The sequence below is a fragment of the Crocodylus porosus genome, unplaced genomic scaffold (assembly GCF_001723895.1).
Source record: "Crocodylus porosus isolate Cpor-Errol unplaced genomic scaffold, CroPor_comp1, whole genome shotgun sequence".
Classification (NCBI taxonomy): Eukaryota; Metazoa; Chordata; order Crocodylia; family Crocodylidae; genus Crocodylus; species Crocodylus porosus.
In genome coordinates, this window is record NW_017728943.1 from 32282337 (window position 1) to 32300017 (window position 17681).

Genomic DNA, 17681 nt, shown 5'->3' on the forward strand with positions numbered 1-17681 from the left:
TTCATCAAATTAGGGTCTTAAATGCTATACTGCAAAAAAATTATTCACACATGTGATGCAACAGTGAGCCAAGATCACTTGAAAACAACCCGTCAAACTAGAGAACAGGTGCAACAATATGGAAACAATTGTTTTAAACTAGGGGTGCACCAATACAGATTTTGGGGGCTGATACCGATAGGTGATTTTAAGGAGGCATATCAGCCAATACCAATCTGATTTCTGATACCATCTGCACGCAGTTGTAAGTCTGTTGTGGTGGACAGGAAAGGGGGAGGGAAGGGGTGTGGTAGGCCCACGTGGGGAGGGAGGGAGGGAGTAGGACAAGGACAGGGGCAGATGCTGTCCAGCTAGGGCAGGGCAAGGCAGGGGACAGGATGCTGTCCAGCTGTGGCAGGACAAGGGGGGCAGCTCTGGCACGCACCTTGCGAGGGCATGGGGGAGGAAGGGGACGTGTGCCCCAGATAGGGACATGGGGAGGGGGCAGGGCTGCAGCTGTGGGCTGGGGCCAAGCTCTTCCTGGTGCGCAGGGGCTGTGCTTAGGGTGGACAACAACAGTGCTGGGTGAGGGCTACAGCAAAATTTGTGGTAGCTGCAGCCCCGCTCCATAACCTCTCTTAAAGCACCACCACTGCCTGCCCTGAGCACAGCCCCCCCAGACGCCGGGAAGAGCCCAGTGCAGCCCCAGACTCAACCTTCAATTACAGCTCACTCCACCCTGTGCAGATATGGGACACATGCCCCTCCTGGGCTGTGTGCAGTGGTGGGACCTACCCTCCCCGTCCCACCCGCTAAGCAGTCTCATGCCCTACCCTGCCCCAGCTGGGCAGCACCTGCCCCAGCCCCTGCCCCATTCCCTCCTTCACCATGGGGGCCTTGATCTGCTCCTGCATGCCCGTTCCCTCTGCCCTCCCCATCCACCACAACAGACTTACCAGCTGCACACATGCACAGGCATTTATTGGCCAAATTTATCGGCCACATCAGGCCAATTTCCGATGCAATCAATTTTCTTTATATCAATGCTGATCCAATATCGGACCAATGTATCAGTGCGCCTCTATTTTAAACACACTTAGTCTGGTCTTTTCACCCAAATGACACCCACAATTTTCTACTATTTGAAAATTGCATTAATACCCATGTTTCTCTGTGGTATTTTCTGGAAGACTTAATAGTTCTACAGGTCCTTGTAATTCTTCCTTTTTCAATCTCTCCTTTCCAAACTCTGAAGGATAAATCTATAAATTCAGCAAAAGAAACAGTTATGAATCAATTGCAAAAGTCAATATCCATAACCCCCCCCCATATCATCAAGCAGGCACTCTAATATATATTTTTTTTAATTTACAGAATCTTATACTTTAAAGGCTCTAATCCTAACACCAGTGCACTTAATATTAAGCATAATACCAGTAGTCCCTATTGACTTCAGTACACGTAGTGATGTGAATAGAAGCAAACACAGGCATAAGTGTACTTAGGGTTGAGATAATTGATACTAATTTGTGATAACAGGTTTTATATTGAGCATACAAATAAAACACTAATTCTGAAATCTAATCAACTGCAAAAAAACAAGAAAGACAGTTTTCAGTTACTGTATTTACCTGAAGCCAAGATGAAGATGTTTTCCTCATTCAACACTGGGGATAAATGCCTCATCTTGGATTTGAGGACAAGGGGCAGGCAGTGGCTGTGACTCTGACTCAAGCCCTAACCCAGTAAGTGGGGAAGCCGCCACTGCTGCTGCTACCTAGCCACAGCCACTGTGTGATCTGTTCATGAGCAGGAGCCAGAGATGGGTCAGGAAGCACAGGAAAAAGTGGCGGGACAAGAGGGTGGCAAGAAAAGCCCTAGGAGGGGCAAGAAATGGGGACTGGACCACTTGCTTCTGTTATTTGCTGCCTCCCACCCCCACTCCTTGTTTTCCCAACCACAGAAGTTTTAAAATGAATTCAAGAATTTAAGGGAATTTAAAACGACCCTCCTATAATTAATATATAGAACAAATTTATAATTTTTCATGTATAGAATCTAATTATTTAGGAGGGGTCATCTGAAATTTAGTGTCATCTTAGATTCAGTAAAATACAGTATTAGACTAGTCCACACTTCCTTAGCTAGTTTGAGTGGCTTCATATGATTAAGACTTCATTCTGTGGTCTGACTAAACTGGCTATAATCTTATACTCCCAGTGAACACTACCCAGTTGATGGATACCATAAGTACAGATCTAACCACACCACTTAGGTTATAGGATTGGAGGGGTTTTGTCTGTTTGTTTTATTTTGTTTACTTTTATTTTTTTCATCCTTCTTCCTCTTTGCATACAATAGAGGAAGCCAGCTATGCTATGAAATGAAGTAGTCAAATTCACAAAATAAGATATAAAATTACATTTTCTTTGTAACCTCTTATTCAAGTCAAATATAACCATGACAAGGTTATTTTTGATCTTTCAATAAAAACCGGATTTTAAATTATTATTGAGATAATGCTGAAATGAATACTCAATTATTTTTTATGTAGTACATACAATTAAACTAGATAGAACTGTTTCTCACCAAAAATTATTTGGGAGGGAAAGACTAAAACTCTGAGCAAAGGTCACAAGCATTCAATTCTTCCATCATGCACTGTCCCCAAAACCATGCAAAAATGAAAAACAAGAGATACTCAGACTGCTTCATTCTCTGTGCTCTAACCAAATAGCCGTCATATATACTGCTACTCGTATGTTCAAGAAAATACTTCCCCTGAGGAACCAATTTTCTCCAGACACTCATTGATTTAATGTTGAAAACACTCAGAGATGCCAATGTTCTCAGTCATTTCCAAGTCACACTCCTAAAACACTGTAAATATATATATTTTTTTATTCATCTGTTTTTAGGCATGAGGTAAAAGATGTCATTGTTTTGAAAAAAAAGTCTTTTTGGGGGCAGACTAGTCATATAAATAAATGTATATAATAAAAATGGAATACATTTTACCCTAACTGAAAGCTAGGAACACAGAATATCACAACCTTGATCTAGTGATTATCAGCAGAATTACTGGACTGGTTATATTATATTTCATTTGCAGGAAGTCTTTAAAACCGAACTAGAAACTGCATGTTCAATAGTGGATGAATATTTTCTGATAAACTGTATTTCTTAGTTATGTATAATATGAATTTATAAGATGCTTCAAGTTTTTATAAAAGTATTAATCTAGTGAATATATTGTTTCTATTTAATACCTAAAAATACTCTTAAAAAGAACATTAAGGCTGTGTCTACACAAGCAGAGGAATACATTTGGCAGCAGCACAAATTACCTCCGTGCATGCCCCTGCACATGCAGCTCACTGCAGTACAAACTGTCCCACAATGGGCAAACTGCCATTGCCCACCTCGTCCTAGCACTCCAGCTAGGGAAAGCTGGAAACTGGGTCCAGGACCTGTGCTGGTTCCAGCAATCCTACCTGGTGTTGTAGGGCACCACAAAATTGATCTTTAAAGCAGCTTAAATGGCCTTCTGCACTGCTTTAACGGTGTTGCTGTTTGCACGTTTGGCAGCTTTAAATGACTTTGGTATCTAGCAAGATAAGACACCTCCGAGGTGTTTCAGTTTGCTACCTAACAAAGTGCAACAGTGCATGGGGTACTGAAAGCCATTGTGCTCGGGGCTTGCTGAGCCCCGCGCAGCTCAGGGGCTGTGGGACCCAGCAGGCAGGTTTCACTGAAGGAAAAAAGCAGCAAGCCCAATTTTTTTTCCCCTCCCTGGAGCCTGCTGGCCTGAGCTGTGCGGCAGCCTGGTGCTTCCCTCCACAGCTGCAGCACCCCCCAGGACCAGCTGGATTGGGTGCCAGTGGACAGGTGCCACCTGGGGGGCCCCGCACAGCTCTGGGACCACTCGGCCCACTGGCAGCTCGCCCCCCTCCCTGCTGTCAAAGAAGCAGGTAAGGATCAGGCCCGCACCCTTGTGTACATGTTATGGGGGTTTAGTTAGGTTTAATTCTCTCTATACTGAAGTGGTGTTTTTAAAAAAAAACACTGTTTCTATTTAGGGAGAACTAACCCAAATTAAACCTCTGTGGCATGTACAAGCAGCCCTAGAGGCATGCTGGAGCAGCAGGGGGCAGCACAGAGACCTGGCTGCCAGCCAGAACATTGCTCTGGACATCCTAGTTTCTGTTTGTGCTGGTGAATGCTAGTTTTGTGTGTATTGCACTGCTTTTTACTCCAGCACTTTTTTTTTTTTCCGCTACCAGGAAGTCCTGGTAGTAAATTTTGCTGGCCTGTTTAAATGTTCACCGCATGTGATTTGTGAAGCCACAAAGAGGTTTGTGGTGCCACAAACTGCACACTCTTGCTCATATGGACGCAGCCTAAGGTTGCAATGCCACATGTTTAGAAAATGCCAAAATACAGTTTGACTGTGCAACTGCAATTTGGCCTCCTGTGCATGTAAGTTATGATAACATTTTTAACTATGTTGTCATAAGCAAAAGTTCCCTGCTGTACCTCATTCCCCCTTTCTATTTAATTGATTTTAATGTGGACAAAGCAATAATGTCCCCTAACACTATTCTGGGAAATGACTAAACTCTGAAATTAAAAAAAAAAAGGAGTCACCCAGAAGAACTGAAAAATTCTGCCTAAACAAACTGTTTGGCAAATGTACATGCAACTGAATATAGAGCATTAGTATAGGATGTGCTCGACAGCTGTAACAACAGTGCTACAAATCCCAAAACAAATGAGAGAAAATTACACTGCTTGTGTATATGAACTGCTCCTTATCAGATAATGGAGGTTTGTCCACTCTAAGGGGACAGGAGAAAGCCCTTAGTGTTATGCTTTAAAAGTATCTTCAGCTTATTATCTCATGGAAGGACATGTGTAGAACTAACACTCAAACTGAAATAAGTTCTAATACAAACCAATTGAAGAGCAGAGGGAAGGACAGGGGAGCTAGCCAGAAAAATGTTTTTTATTGAAAACAAATGAAAAAAGCAACCTTTTGAAACATCAAAATACATTTTTGTTTATATTCCCATTAGAAATCAATCCTTACCTTTACAGAAAATATAACAGCTCCTTTAGGTGTGAAGGAATTAAACAGAGCTAGTAGGTCTTTAGCCTTTATCCTATCCCAGTCCATGTTGCAAACTGCTAATCTGCTGGTAATCTACATTGAGAAATAAAGCAAAATATATTAATTGCAACTGGATGTTGGCAGTTGATTCCTTAGTAAAAACACTCAGTTGTACAGTGATCATTCTTTGGCAACACAGAAGTGAATGACAAAGCAAAGGGAAGACATACAAATACAACCACCCACAGTACTGGCTCTACTATTTGTGATACAAGCAATGTATCTCATAGTTGACATTCATCTTTTGCTTTCATAAAATTCATCCAGCTTTACAGGCCATTTTATTTTATATTTCAACAAAATAGGGCTATGATGAAATATGCTTTTATTACTTTGTTTATACTATTCTCTACCCTCTGTTATAGAATTATTTTCCTAATGTGCAATTTTACATTTCAGTTAAACTTTCTAAAATAACTAAAAAAATATTTTTCTAAATTTCATTGACTCACAACTGCAAATTTTGATGGGATAGCCAGGTTAAAATATTTCAGATTTCTTGCGTTGTGGAAGTTCAACATTTAAAAATAGGGTCCACCAACAGACTTCCTTGGCCGATACTGATAGCCAAAGATTAACCATACTGGCCACTGCCAAGTCCATAACCAATACTCAGTAATAATGCAAGGCATTTTAAACTACTGACATAAAGACACCTTTTTTTGGCGTGCTCCAGCAGTGCGGCTCATGTATCAGGGTCCCTGTGCTTAAAATTGGTGGTGGGGGCGCTTGAACTAAAGCTTGTTCTACAAGCTTTAGTTCAAGCACCACCACCCCCCGCCATTTTTAAGCATGGGGACACTGACATGTGAGATGCTGCTGCACTTTAATTACAGTGGCTGTTGGAACCACTTTAATTCAAGTGCGGCCCCTCCCACCTTTGGAACATACAGATGTGCCCAGGTCCCTTGCCAGTTGCAGCAGGTAGGGCTGGCCTAGCAATGCCTGCAACTGGCTGTGTGGAGCCCTTCAGCTCCTGCTCTTCTGCATGTCCTTGAACCCCAGCTTGCAGGCAGGGCCTGAGCCTGCCCAGCAGGGCCAAGGCAGAAGGTATGATCCTTCTTCACTGACCAGGGCTGTGTGGTCTCTGGTCAAGGCTCCCCACTCTCCTCCCTCTGCCCAGGGAAGGGCCACAGGACCATTCCAGGCCTGGAGAAGCCAGGCCATTACACCGCCACAGCCAGGTCCCAGACTCCAGTGCGGGGAAGGGCCTGTTTCTCCTCCTGGTACTGCTGTTGCCAGGGGCATGGCAAACCCCTGTGTTTGACAGCGGAGGCTGAATAGGCCCAGCCCTGGAAAGGGCAGGAACCAGCTGGGCTAAAAGGCTAGGGGAAGACCCTGCTGCACACAGCAGGGGGAAGCAGCTGCCCCAGCCCCTGGGACATGGACCCCCAAGCACTGAGGGCTGAGTCACGCCAGGCCAGGCAGCTCCAGTCATGTCTCTGCAGCACTCGCCACTTTCTATAGTACCCACCCTGGCCCCAGCCAACAGTCCATATTGTGCCAGCACCCAGGACACTGTACCAGCTACCGTACTCCACTCCAGCCCAGTCTTGCCCCGTAGGTGAGGGGATGGGGTGGGAATGGAGAATGGCTCAGGCCCCTGCACCTGGATTGGGCCCTCCACACTCACGGTCACCATGGCTTGTGGGAGTGAACCCAGGTGTCCAGGGCCCCAGCCAGAAAGCATAACTATCTGTAAACATTATTGGTTACAATAGCCAAAAAAGCCAATAGCCGACAATGTTATTTCCATTTTATCAGTGTCTATCAAATATCTAACTGATATAGTGGTGTACCTCTCTTTAAAAGGCAGTGTCAACTACAATTGTGGCCTCGCTGCAAATATGGTTTGCGTATAAAAAAAAGTTTATGCCCTCTCTGAAAAGACGTTCATGAAGCCCTAGACTTACATTTAAAATTCTCTTTTAAGCTGAAAAATTTCTTAGCGGATAAAAAATCTTAGCAGAAGAGAAGAAACCTGATTTTCTACTACTAGGAAATTAAAACAGCTGCTTTAACAATTCAAAGACATATGAAAATTAGGAACACATAAGTAAACCTAAATGACCTAAAAAGTTTAAAAATAATAATAAAAAAATATATATATCAAATTTTATATCATGATTTTTATCCACATTACACATGGTAACTGTGGGCATGGCACAGGTTGCCTGCTCTGACACTGCATCTACCATGTGTAATGTGGATAAAAATCATGATACAGTTGCACTTCATGTAGATTACTTTTGATGTAGTGCAACTGTGGAAAGAAACAAGCCCTTCCAATGGATGGCTCAGTAAACGCATCTGTTCTCTACATAGTAGCAGTCAAAGCAAACAAGTTTAGATAATAAATAAGCAGTTCAATGGAGCTGATGCAGTAAGGTTCATCTGATGCCAATTGCTGTGATAAAGGATGGCAACACTAAGAATGGCTGCATGGTAGGAAACATGTCCATGACTCGGACTTAAAAGGGAAAAAAAAAAAAGAGAGAGAGACAGAAAGCTACCTGTAACACTGCAATTGCATAATCTGTTTTTAAATGCAAGATTTATTTTAGAATGTGCCAGAAAATAGACTACTTTTCCTTGCAATGCCCTCTCCTGGTCACTTTAATTGAAAATAAATTAAGGGGTAGTTTGAGATCCCAAGAGAACTCTAAAATCAGTCACATAAGACAGTCTTACCTGATATCAGTTACTAATGGCTTGGCTAGGACAACATGAAAGAAAATTAAACAAATAATTATCACAGAATCTTAGGAAAGCAGGGCTGGAAGGGACCTCAACACATTATCTAGTCCAATCTCCTGCTCAAGGCTGAATCACTACTGACTGTTTAGTCAGATATCATCAGTCAAAGTGTTTGTCTAATTATATTAGCCAGGGGTGCACTGATAGAGATTTTTGGGGCTGATACCAATAGCCAATTTTTAAGGAGGCATATCAGTCAATACTGATCCAATTTCCAATACACAGTTCTTCAGCTTGAAGAGCTGCATCCAGCTGGTAAGTCTGGTATGGTGGAAGGGGTGTGTGCGTGTTTGGGGGCAGGAGGAGAACCACAACACACAGATCAAGGCCCCTGCAGCATGAACAATGCATGCCTCCTGAGGCTAGGGGGGGGCACGGTGACCACATGCAGGCAGCAGCAGTGTTGGCAGCAAATGGGGACCGCCTGCCACTGCCGTCTGCACAGGTGGCAGCAGCGAGCAGGGACTGCCCACCGCTGCATCAGCAGCAAGGGCGGGGAGCAGCAACCACCTGCAGAAGCTGGCAGAAGTCAACCTCGGGGGGGGGGGGGCTTATGCTCCCCTGTAGCCCTCCACCTATGCCCTGCACTGAGAGAGGGAATGGGGCTGGGGCTAGCACTGACCAGCCGGGGCAGGGCAGGGTGCAGGACAGAGCTGCAAGCAGGTCACCCAGGGGGACATGTGACTTGCGTAGTGGGCTGGGATGCAGGACAGAGGCGCAGCTCATGAGGGTGCACAGGAAGGGCAGCTCCCACTGCTGCTCCCACCACTTGTCCGCATAGGCATGGGGGGGGAAGAAGGATCCTGGATCTGCCCAGCTAAGAAGAGCCCAACCTGCCCCACCTTGCGCAGATCCAGGGGCACATTCCCCCCCCCCACCCCCCAATGCCCTCCTGGACAAGTGGTGAAAGCTGCGGCGGGAGCCACCAGACAAGCTGTGCGCACCAGCATGAGCAGCCATGTCCCCCCACCACGGTCCTACACCCACTCCAGCTGGGTAGCCCCTGCCCTAGCCCTACACCCTCCCTCACTACGGGGGCCTTGATCTGCCCCCTCCTTCCCGCCACATGACACTTACCAGCTGCTTGCAGGTTTCCAAGCTGCCAGGATCTGCTCCTCATTGCCCAAGTACTGCACTGCAGCTGTGCACACCATGCGCATTTAGCAGACAAATTATTGCTGCATTGAGTTGTATTTCCAAAACAGAAAATTGTCTTTGTATCGGACTGATGCATCAGTTCACCTCTAACATTAACCCTTACTTATTCGTTTGCTCATTTGGTCAATAACTGCATAATCACTGCATTCCATTTAATGAGAAGGAACAAAAGCATTAGGAAAATTTTGCTCAAGGTGCTTTTTAGAGATTGTTTCACGGATTTACTAATAAAGAGAAGGGCTGCTATGAAACAAAAAGCTGTTCTGTAAATCACTGGCACAGAGCTCCTTTGTATAACCCAGTGCAGTTGTTTAAGAATTTTCCTGCAGATAAAAAATGGTTATGCCTGTTCACATACAATGCTATTAAAGTCTGTTCCAAAATGTTACCTCATTTCCACGAGGCGCATCCTTATCCAACTCCCGCCAGGCATGCTCAAGCTCTGGCTCCTTTGGCAAAAACTCTGTTAAATCATCCTCCTCTTCATCGTCAGAACTAGTCTCAACATTTCCTTTCCCTCTAGCCAGATCAGGCCCACCGTCACTTTCATCATCTTCTTCCGAATCACTGTAATCTTCCTCTCCTGCTTCTTCCTCATCTTCCAGCTCCTCCACTTCGCCCATTTCATCATCTTCCAACTCTTTCTTCTCCTCTCCCATCTCCTCTACACCTTTGGACTCCTCTTCCTCTCCTATTTCAACATCTTCAGAATCTGTAACATTGACACTTACTTCACTTTTAAGAACTTTGTTTTCTTTTCTTTGCACTGTTTATTTCATAAGCAAAAAATACACACCAAGTTTAATTTTATATAAAGTGCACATATGCAACTACACACACGCACACAGTTTTACACACTGAATAACTTGTTCCCTGTCCCATGAACTTTACAGTCTACCTTGCATAGATACATGACCCAACAGAAGAATATATCAGGCAAAAGAGCAAAAAGAATACCAAACAATAATGCCATTATAGGGGGGAATGACACAGATTTCAATACTCTAATCAATTACATTTGACTAAAGATATTATACTGTAAAGGAACAAGAGAGTTGCACTGAAATGGATTGTAGAACATTGTACTAAAATAGCAAGGAATGTATTGCTATCTGTCCATAACCATAAAGGAAATATCTGAGCTGTTTTAAAGTCCCATTGCTTCAAATTAGTTCAAACAATGAGCATGCATCTCTCCTTTTGAAGACTGCTACTATTTTATCTTGCATTATTAAGAAGCATTATTAGTGATAAGACTTTGTTCCCCTAACTTAACCCATTCATTTCCCCTTCTGCCTGATGCAATCGCTCCATGCATGATATCACATAAACACATAAAACAAAGTTTCTTGTAACAGAAATCCAGTTATTCTCTGCATAAATATCATTTTCTGTATAATACCTAAGCTGTCCTACCTTGTCAGACTCTGCAGTAACAATAAGCCTTCATTCCAGAAGGTTTTTTCCCCAACGTTCTACAAATAAAACACATCTTTCTTATCTAAGACAGATCTGCAACTTACCTCAGAGGGCAAACTTAAATCATTTTGAACACTTCTTTTATGAGTCTCAATATCAAGAAACTTTTAAATAAGAAAAAAATTATTCAAATATAGGACGGAAAATATACTGTAAAGGTCAAGTCCTGAAATACCATTACAACAATCATTATAGTGCCAGTAATGAAAAACACTCTAGGAAAAAAAAATCTAGTTCACTGTCCTTTATGTTAATAATTATGCTTTCCCTCTTATGCAACTTTTTAATCCTTTTTAATCCAATGAAATACCATTCTATGTTAGCTTTCTTTTAAAACAGCATTCCTCTCACAAAGCTTAATCCTGCAAACATAGAGACCTAGGATTAAGTGTGTTGAAGTGTTTGCAGAATCAGGCCTCACACTTCTTCCCAATTTTTTTGGAAAATGTAAGGACATTTGGTATACTTTATTGCCATACTCTTTCAAATGTTTTAACCTATGTGAAACACTGGTATTACTGGCCTCATTTAAAATTAAGTCTTTCACAACAAGATGAAACTGCACCCAAATCTTATTAAGGAATGAAAAAATCTGTCACTTATTTAGATGATCAGTCTTACAGCATTTTATTTAGAAAGGCATCTCCCTTTAAACTCACTGACCTGATCCAGTATTTTTTTCCTCTATGGAATACGTTGCCTTGGGAACCATCATTGATTTAGCACTTTTTGCTTTTGAAGTCTTTGTTTTGCTTTGAGATGAAATATCTTTTTGTTTATTCACTGCTTGTAATGCAGGTTCTTTACTATCCTGCATAGGATCAGTTACTACGCTGATTTTCTTACAGTCTTTTTTTAACGTGGATGGGCGTAAGCTTATGATTCTTTTCTGTGCTTTATTCTGTATGTCACTGAATTCTGACATAGCTTGACATCTTTGGTCTGTTTCCTGTTTAAATATTTTTCTTTCTTCCTTTGGAACACTGTAGACAAGCAACTTCCCAGAGTCCCTATTTCCTTTAGATTTTGACTTTTTCTTCATTTCCTTTCCAGAAACGACTTTATTGTCAGAGTCTGATAGCTCAGAATCAGAATCTGAAAGTTCATAAAAGCGTTTGAGATTCTCTGTAGAGCTGTGATTAACAGGGCGGCCTCTTTTATCAACAGTGTATTTTAACTTGAATCTTTTGTCATGAAACATAGCCCGGAATCGTTTGTCAATCTTGATTTTACGCTCTTTATCTGGCATTTCCCAAAATCTAGGGTCCTTTGTAATGCGGCTAAAGCGCTCATCCTTCATGAGTTCTTGCTTGGATGCCATTTTTAATGCTTTTGAATCAAAGCTTGAACTACCTAGAATATAAAAAAAACAAATTTAAGTGTGACCTTTTCGATAATAAAGTGATGTATATAAATGTTAAAGATGCATATCCCATAAAGATAAATCATACAGAAGTTAACAGAAAGGAAAAACAGTGTGCAGCATTTTCTCACTAATATTTTTTCAGTTGGCAGAAAGCGAAGCTACAAAGGAAACCTACTTCATAAGACCACAACCTGAATTCCAAACAATAAGGAAAAACACATAAGAAAAAAGTTAATAAAAAAACCCAAAAAAACCCCTGCCACAGTGATTTTGGGGTGAGCAGAGGTGAAAATGCCCTCTGTCTCACCATGGTCTATCCTACTGTTCATTATATGGGACAATGGCTGGACCAGGGACCCTGGGAACAATGGAGTTTGACACCACGCATAATGTTTCTTTTATTGATAATGGACTAGATATCAAATTGAGATATTGTTAAATTATAGGTTTCTAATCTCTCCTAGCATTACTTCCCTTTTTTTCCTGAAAACCCAAACACCGATACTGGAGAATAGTGCACACCTATTTTCTACTTTTGCTGTTCAGCTTTGAGTTTAAAACTTTTAAAAGCAAAAGTGTGTGTGTGTGTGTGGGGGGGGGGGGTTCATAATGATAAGGAGGATGAAGAAAGTGCTCACCAGCACATTAAGAAAATGTGTACTGAATCATGAAGTGAACAAATATCATCCTGCTCTATAGGCTTCTCCAAGGCATTTCACACGGTGAAGGCAGGTCATTCCCCAATGTAATTATACCCAACTTTGGGTCTTATTCAAGTTTTAAAATTACTTAAGTCATTCTTATTTTGGCAGACTTTTAGCAAGCAATGTCAAGTTTTGGGGTGTCATTTAGAGAGCTGTTGTATCATGTATTACCATACTAATCTAAATCTGAGATGAGGCTATTTCCCTCAGTCAGCATCAGAGGGAAAAAATGCTAGTCTTGAATTCAAGTACCAGCCTGGGGCATGTAGAGGCTCAGCCCTAGCTTTGGCTTGAGGCCAAAGTTAGAACTGAGTCGCTTCCTGACCCAGGGCAGGGTGGCTCATGCGGGGGGGGGTGTCACAAAGGGGAAAGCACAGGGGAAACCATGCATCCTCCCCTTCCCACTTGCTGTCACCTGTGACTCCAGTCCTGACCCAGCACTCCTGTCTTGCTCAACTGGACTGCAGCCAGCGCTGACTATCCCAGGCTGCCCCAGAGCCAGAGACATGCAAAAGGTAAGCAGCAGTGGGTGTAAGCAGCAAGGGAAGCAGGCACTGGGGGTGAAGGGAACAGGAGAAGGAGGAAGGGCCAGAAGTACAGCTCCTCACCTTAGCTTTCCCTGTCATGGCTCTGTGGAGAACAGACTTCAGATGACCTTCTTATAATTAAATTCTATAATTTTCCAGATATAGAATCTAATTATTGGGGCAGGGGGTCATCTTAAATTGAAAGTCACCTTGCATTTGGGTACATATAACATTCTATTTTAATACTTTGGGGGGGGGGGGGGAAGGAAGATTGTGCCTTAACTTATTTTTAATTGCAAGCTGCCCTGAGACTTTTGTGGTTGGGTGGGATGCAGGGGCAGAAGGCCTGCACAGAAACAAAACAAATAGGCTAGCACTAAGCTGTGGACTTACACAAGAAACCAAATGACTCCTGGAAGGAAGGGCAGGGGACTGTACTTGACCTCAGGTGCTGTCAGGCTTCAACACATGCAAAAGTCCTCACAGTGCAATACACCTGGCAGCAGTACAAACCAAAAACAAGTAAGCAGCTATGGTTTTCAGCAAAAACGGTATAACTATGTGCACTACCAGAGTCAAAAAGTCATTATTAATAATATTAACTAGCAATCATATTACCAGTATATTAGGGCTATGCGACGCTTCAGTCACCAATTCAATTCCACCGAGATTCAGCCCAGTTCAGTGGCCAAACCAAATCAGAGGACCCTTTAAGTTCTCTGAATCAAATCTGAACTCTCCAAATCGATTCAGAAAGATTCAGACAGACACAGCTTTAAATGCTTTTTCTACATACCTCTAGGTAGCAAGCAGCTTGTGAATGCTGTGATGCTGGGGTGCATGGAGCATCCCACAGGAGCACACGGAGCTCCCCAGTGTGCTCAGTTGGAGACAGAGCAGTGGACCAGAAGCACTTCTGGTCTGCTTTCGGGTCTGCCATGGAGCATGCCCCCCCCACATCTCCCCAGCTCGGCGACTGGTGCCTCCTGGGTCAGGGGCCACCTAGGGTCCCCCTGCAGCCAATCGCCCAGCCAGGTGGTGCGGGGGAGTCCCCCAGCATGCTGCCCCGCAGACAGGTTCACTGCCCAGCACGTGGTTGGGCCCCTCACACTTCTGTCGGAGGCTCCATCCCCGCCAGCACTGCAGCATTCATGAGCCGCGCTGGTACCTCGAGGTATGTAAAAAAAACATTCAGAACTGTGTCTATGTCCGAATTGCTGATTTTCTGAATCAGCATCAAATCTTCAGATTAGGATTTGGCAGAATCAAATCAGGGACAGTGATCCGAATCAAATCACTGTCTCTGCTTTGGGCCAAATCCAGATCGAATAGGACCCTCTTCACACCCCCCTACAGCATATTACCAATAGTTATTACTGTTATTAAAGATGCAAATAATAGTAACAATAATATTGCTTTCTTAGAGACCAGAAATCTGTCAATTAAAAAGAAACGAGAGTAATGGCCAGCCATGACAAACGACTGACCTTCACACCAAATACATATGTATCTACACGTGTGTACACAGACATATAGCTATACACATCTCTCTATGCAGGCATCGAAATGGACACACACACATACTGGCGCTTACAAGTGTTTCAATACTGAACAGCTATACACGTGAGTGCATTTGCTAGTGCGGAAGTACACACACACGCACGCGCCCCTTTAATATGCTTGCAACAGCAGTTACACACACACGAGTTTAACGCCAGTGGTAACTCCACTCCCTCGGCCCCGCTCTCCGGGCCTGGGGAAGCTCTCGCCACCCCCATCAGCACAGCTGCAGGCCCCAAAGAACGCGGGGATCCGAGGGGTCCGCATGCCTTCCCCCCCGAACCACTCACCTGAAGCATCTGAGTCACGCGGTCACTGCTCCTACTTCCCCAACTTCCGGCGCGCTACGGCGGACTGAGTGGGACAAAACGAATCAAGCTCGATTCCCACCCCCCGCACGCGCACAACGCGCAGCTCAGTGCCCTCTGGCCGCCCTCTCCGAAGCTAGGGGAGCGGCTTCGGCGCATGAGTGACAGCGAGCTGTGGCCTGCTCTGTGTGTGCTGCCATGGTGGCCGGCGTAGTGTCGCGCGCTGCTGTCCCGCGCTTCCTGCGGGCCCGCTCGGGCTGCTGGCGCCGCCACTTGTGGGCGCCGTCCGGGGAGGCGGCAGCAGCGGCCGCCTCGTCCTCCGGGGCGAGGAGCCCCTTCGACCGGCAGCTGAAGCGGAAGCAGAAGAACTGGGCGGCGGCGCGGGCCGAGCGCGGGCGGAGCGACTGCGACTACCTGCGGTTCGAGGTGCGGCCGTTGTGCGGGGCTGAGCGGCCGTTGGGGGTTCTGCGCCTCTCCCTCACGCCCCCCCGCCAGCGGCCGTTGGACTGAGGGACGCGCGAGCCCCACACCTTGCCTGCTTCCACCAATCGGGGAAGGGTCAGCAGCGCGGGACACCCTGGCAGCCAATCGGCTGTGGGGCCACAGGGGTTCCCTAAGTCCCCCAGTGTCCCGTAATCCACTGCTCGATGGACCCCCAGTATCCCATAATTCCCCGCTCCTTCCCCAAAGAGAATGTGGCCAACTCACTGCAAGCTGATGTGCTGTCAGAGGGTCAGCCATACTCTCTATGAGTGGGTGATTAGGTGATACTGGAGGTGCTAGGGGACCCCCTCTGCCCCCCCTGTAACCTTATTGGTAGTGCCATAAACTCCTCAAAGTCAGGTAGGGGTTTCTGGGGGAAGCACTGGTTCTTCTTTTGCCACAATCCGCATGCTCTCTGTCCCGCAGCACACATACTGGGTCTTTGCTCCCGGGCAAGCAGCTGAGGCCCCTGCTGCATGTTACATGTATTGCACAGTTCATAGGTGAATCCTGCAATATATTCAGACCTACTACAATGGGCAAAGTAATGGTCGCGCAATTGGCTGGCGAATCATGCAATAAATTTAGATCTGCCACAATGTAGAAAGCAATTATCACACCATAAAAATGACTCTCCAGCTCTAAAAAAAGAGCGGGTCAGCTATGAAGTTAGCGCATGAAAAGATGTAACAACTTCATGGTGTTTCTGTTCAGCTTAATTTGAAGGTGTGGCAGAGTGCTGAGAGGGAGTGTGATCCCTGCTGCAGGGAACTGTCTTGTGTACATGCACTGCTCATGTGTTTCTTTCTAATCTACACAGAGTAGCAAGTTTTAAGGAATAAACTAAATTCTGGGAGGTTGGTGCTGTAAGGAAAGGTTAAATACCTACTATATAATGCTAGGGCTTTTGTGGTATTCATAAATCAGTGACTGGTCAATCCTCAGTTCTTCTAGTAGAAGACCTTGCAAGCTGTAGTAATGGCTTTCTAGCTTAACCAGCAGGAATGCCATTATCAAATTGAAAATACGTCAACATTCAGTTTCTTTCATGAAATATACCCAGGATTGCTAGAAAAGAAAAGGCAAAGCAGAGAAAGCAAGGCACCTGATAAATGTATTTAGCTCTTTGTAACAGGCTCAGGTAAAACCCAATATTTAATCGCATGGTTCTCTTGCCTCAGTTCTTTCCCCTTTCCACTTGGGTTTTTCACTGCAACAGCTTAGCAACTCCAAATATTGTTCCTGTGCCATAGCTACATACACTCCTCGCAATGCTGCGGCATAAAACCAAGAGCCATGTAGCTCTGGTTTTCAGCAGAAAGATGTCAGTAACAGGAATAGATGCAACTGTTAAGATTTTATTGAGCTTTGAAGAGCAAAGTGAGCCTTAGTCATTTCTCAAGTGTTGCTGTATAGGTCACTCCTGAAAGGAACATATAATTATAGTTTCAGGTGGAGAACTGCTTATAGTGGTATAAGTGTGTTTGATGTCCACATGGCCACTGCCAATAGTACTGCACAAACAGGGGGCCTAGGTTACTCAAAAAAGAGGGAAATGCATGCCAGGAACAAATAAAGGGTTTTCCTGGTGCAAGACAAGTTAAGTTTAACTATGAGCCAGGCTATGCATTTTAGTTGTACAGCTAGCCAGTGTAGTGTAGACCAGGCCCAAGAATCTGAATCAATCAACCCTGTACATAGCTACCACTGAGATGAGAACTTCCTGTTCTCAGGAAGAACTCAGGTGGGTAACTTAGATGGTTCATTCCCATTTATAGGTGCTAAATAAACTCCTTTAATTCTCCAGGTTGGTGGCCGAGTAGCAGATCGTGTGTTTGATGTAGCCAGGTAAGTTAATCGTACGAAAACTGTATTCTAGAGTTTATGGTTATTCTCTGCTATTAGTACTCAGTTAAAAGCATGAGTTAGACGTGCAATACTTACCCCTTCTTTGAGTTGCCCAGCTAACTTTTTGGCATTTTACTGCACATTTTTCCCCTCTTCTGTGGAAAGGCTGCAATTTGGGGAAGGTAGATATACTTCAGTATTCTGGAGAGATAGTGAAACTGTCTATAGATAAAATCCTGTATCATGTATAGTATAAGAAATACTTGTTCTCTACAGGTATAAATCAGTGGTGTTAAACTCATCTGGCCTGGTGGGCCAAATAATAGCATGCAGCAGGGCCCA

The 17681-nt window shown here is 44.3% G+C and overlaps 2 protein-coding genes across 3 annotated transcripts in view; one reads left to right on the forward strand and one right to left on the reverse strand.

Annotated features, from left to right (window-relative positions):
• ESF1 (ESF1 nucleolar pre-rRNA processing protein homolog) overlaps positions 1-15048 on the reverse strand; it is a 76518-nt gene extending 61470 nt beyond the window's left edge. The window contains exons 1-5 of the mRNA XM_019549124.1: positions 14991-15048; positions 11207-11896; positions 9454-9830; positions 5069-5182; positions 1141-1241 (exon numbers count right to left, since the gene is read on the reverse strand). Coding sequence (XP_019404669.1) covers positions 1141-1241; positions 5069-5182; positions 9454-9830; positions 11207-11864 — 1250 coding nt within the window. The 5' untranslated portion in view covers positions 11865-11896; positions 14991-15048. The remainder of the gene's footprint in view (positions 1-1140; positions 1242-5068; positions 5183-9453; positions 9831-11206; positions 11897-14990) is intronic.
• A 136-nt stretch (positions 15049-15184) lies between these two features.
• Positions 15185-17681, forward strand: part of NDUFAF5 (NADH:ubiquinone oxidoreductase complex assembly factor 5) — a 15144-nt gene continuing 12647 nt past the window's right edge. For both annotated transcript variants that reach the window (XM_019549126.1, XM_019549125.1), the window contains exons 1-2: positions 15185-15434; positions 17299-17339. In XM_019549126.1, coding sequence (XP_019404671.1) covers positions 15207-15434; positions 17299-17339 — 269 coding nt within the window. In that variant the 5' untranslated portion in view covers positions 15185-15206. The remainder of the gene's footprint in view (positions 15435-17298; positions 17340-17681) is intronic.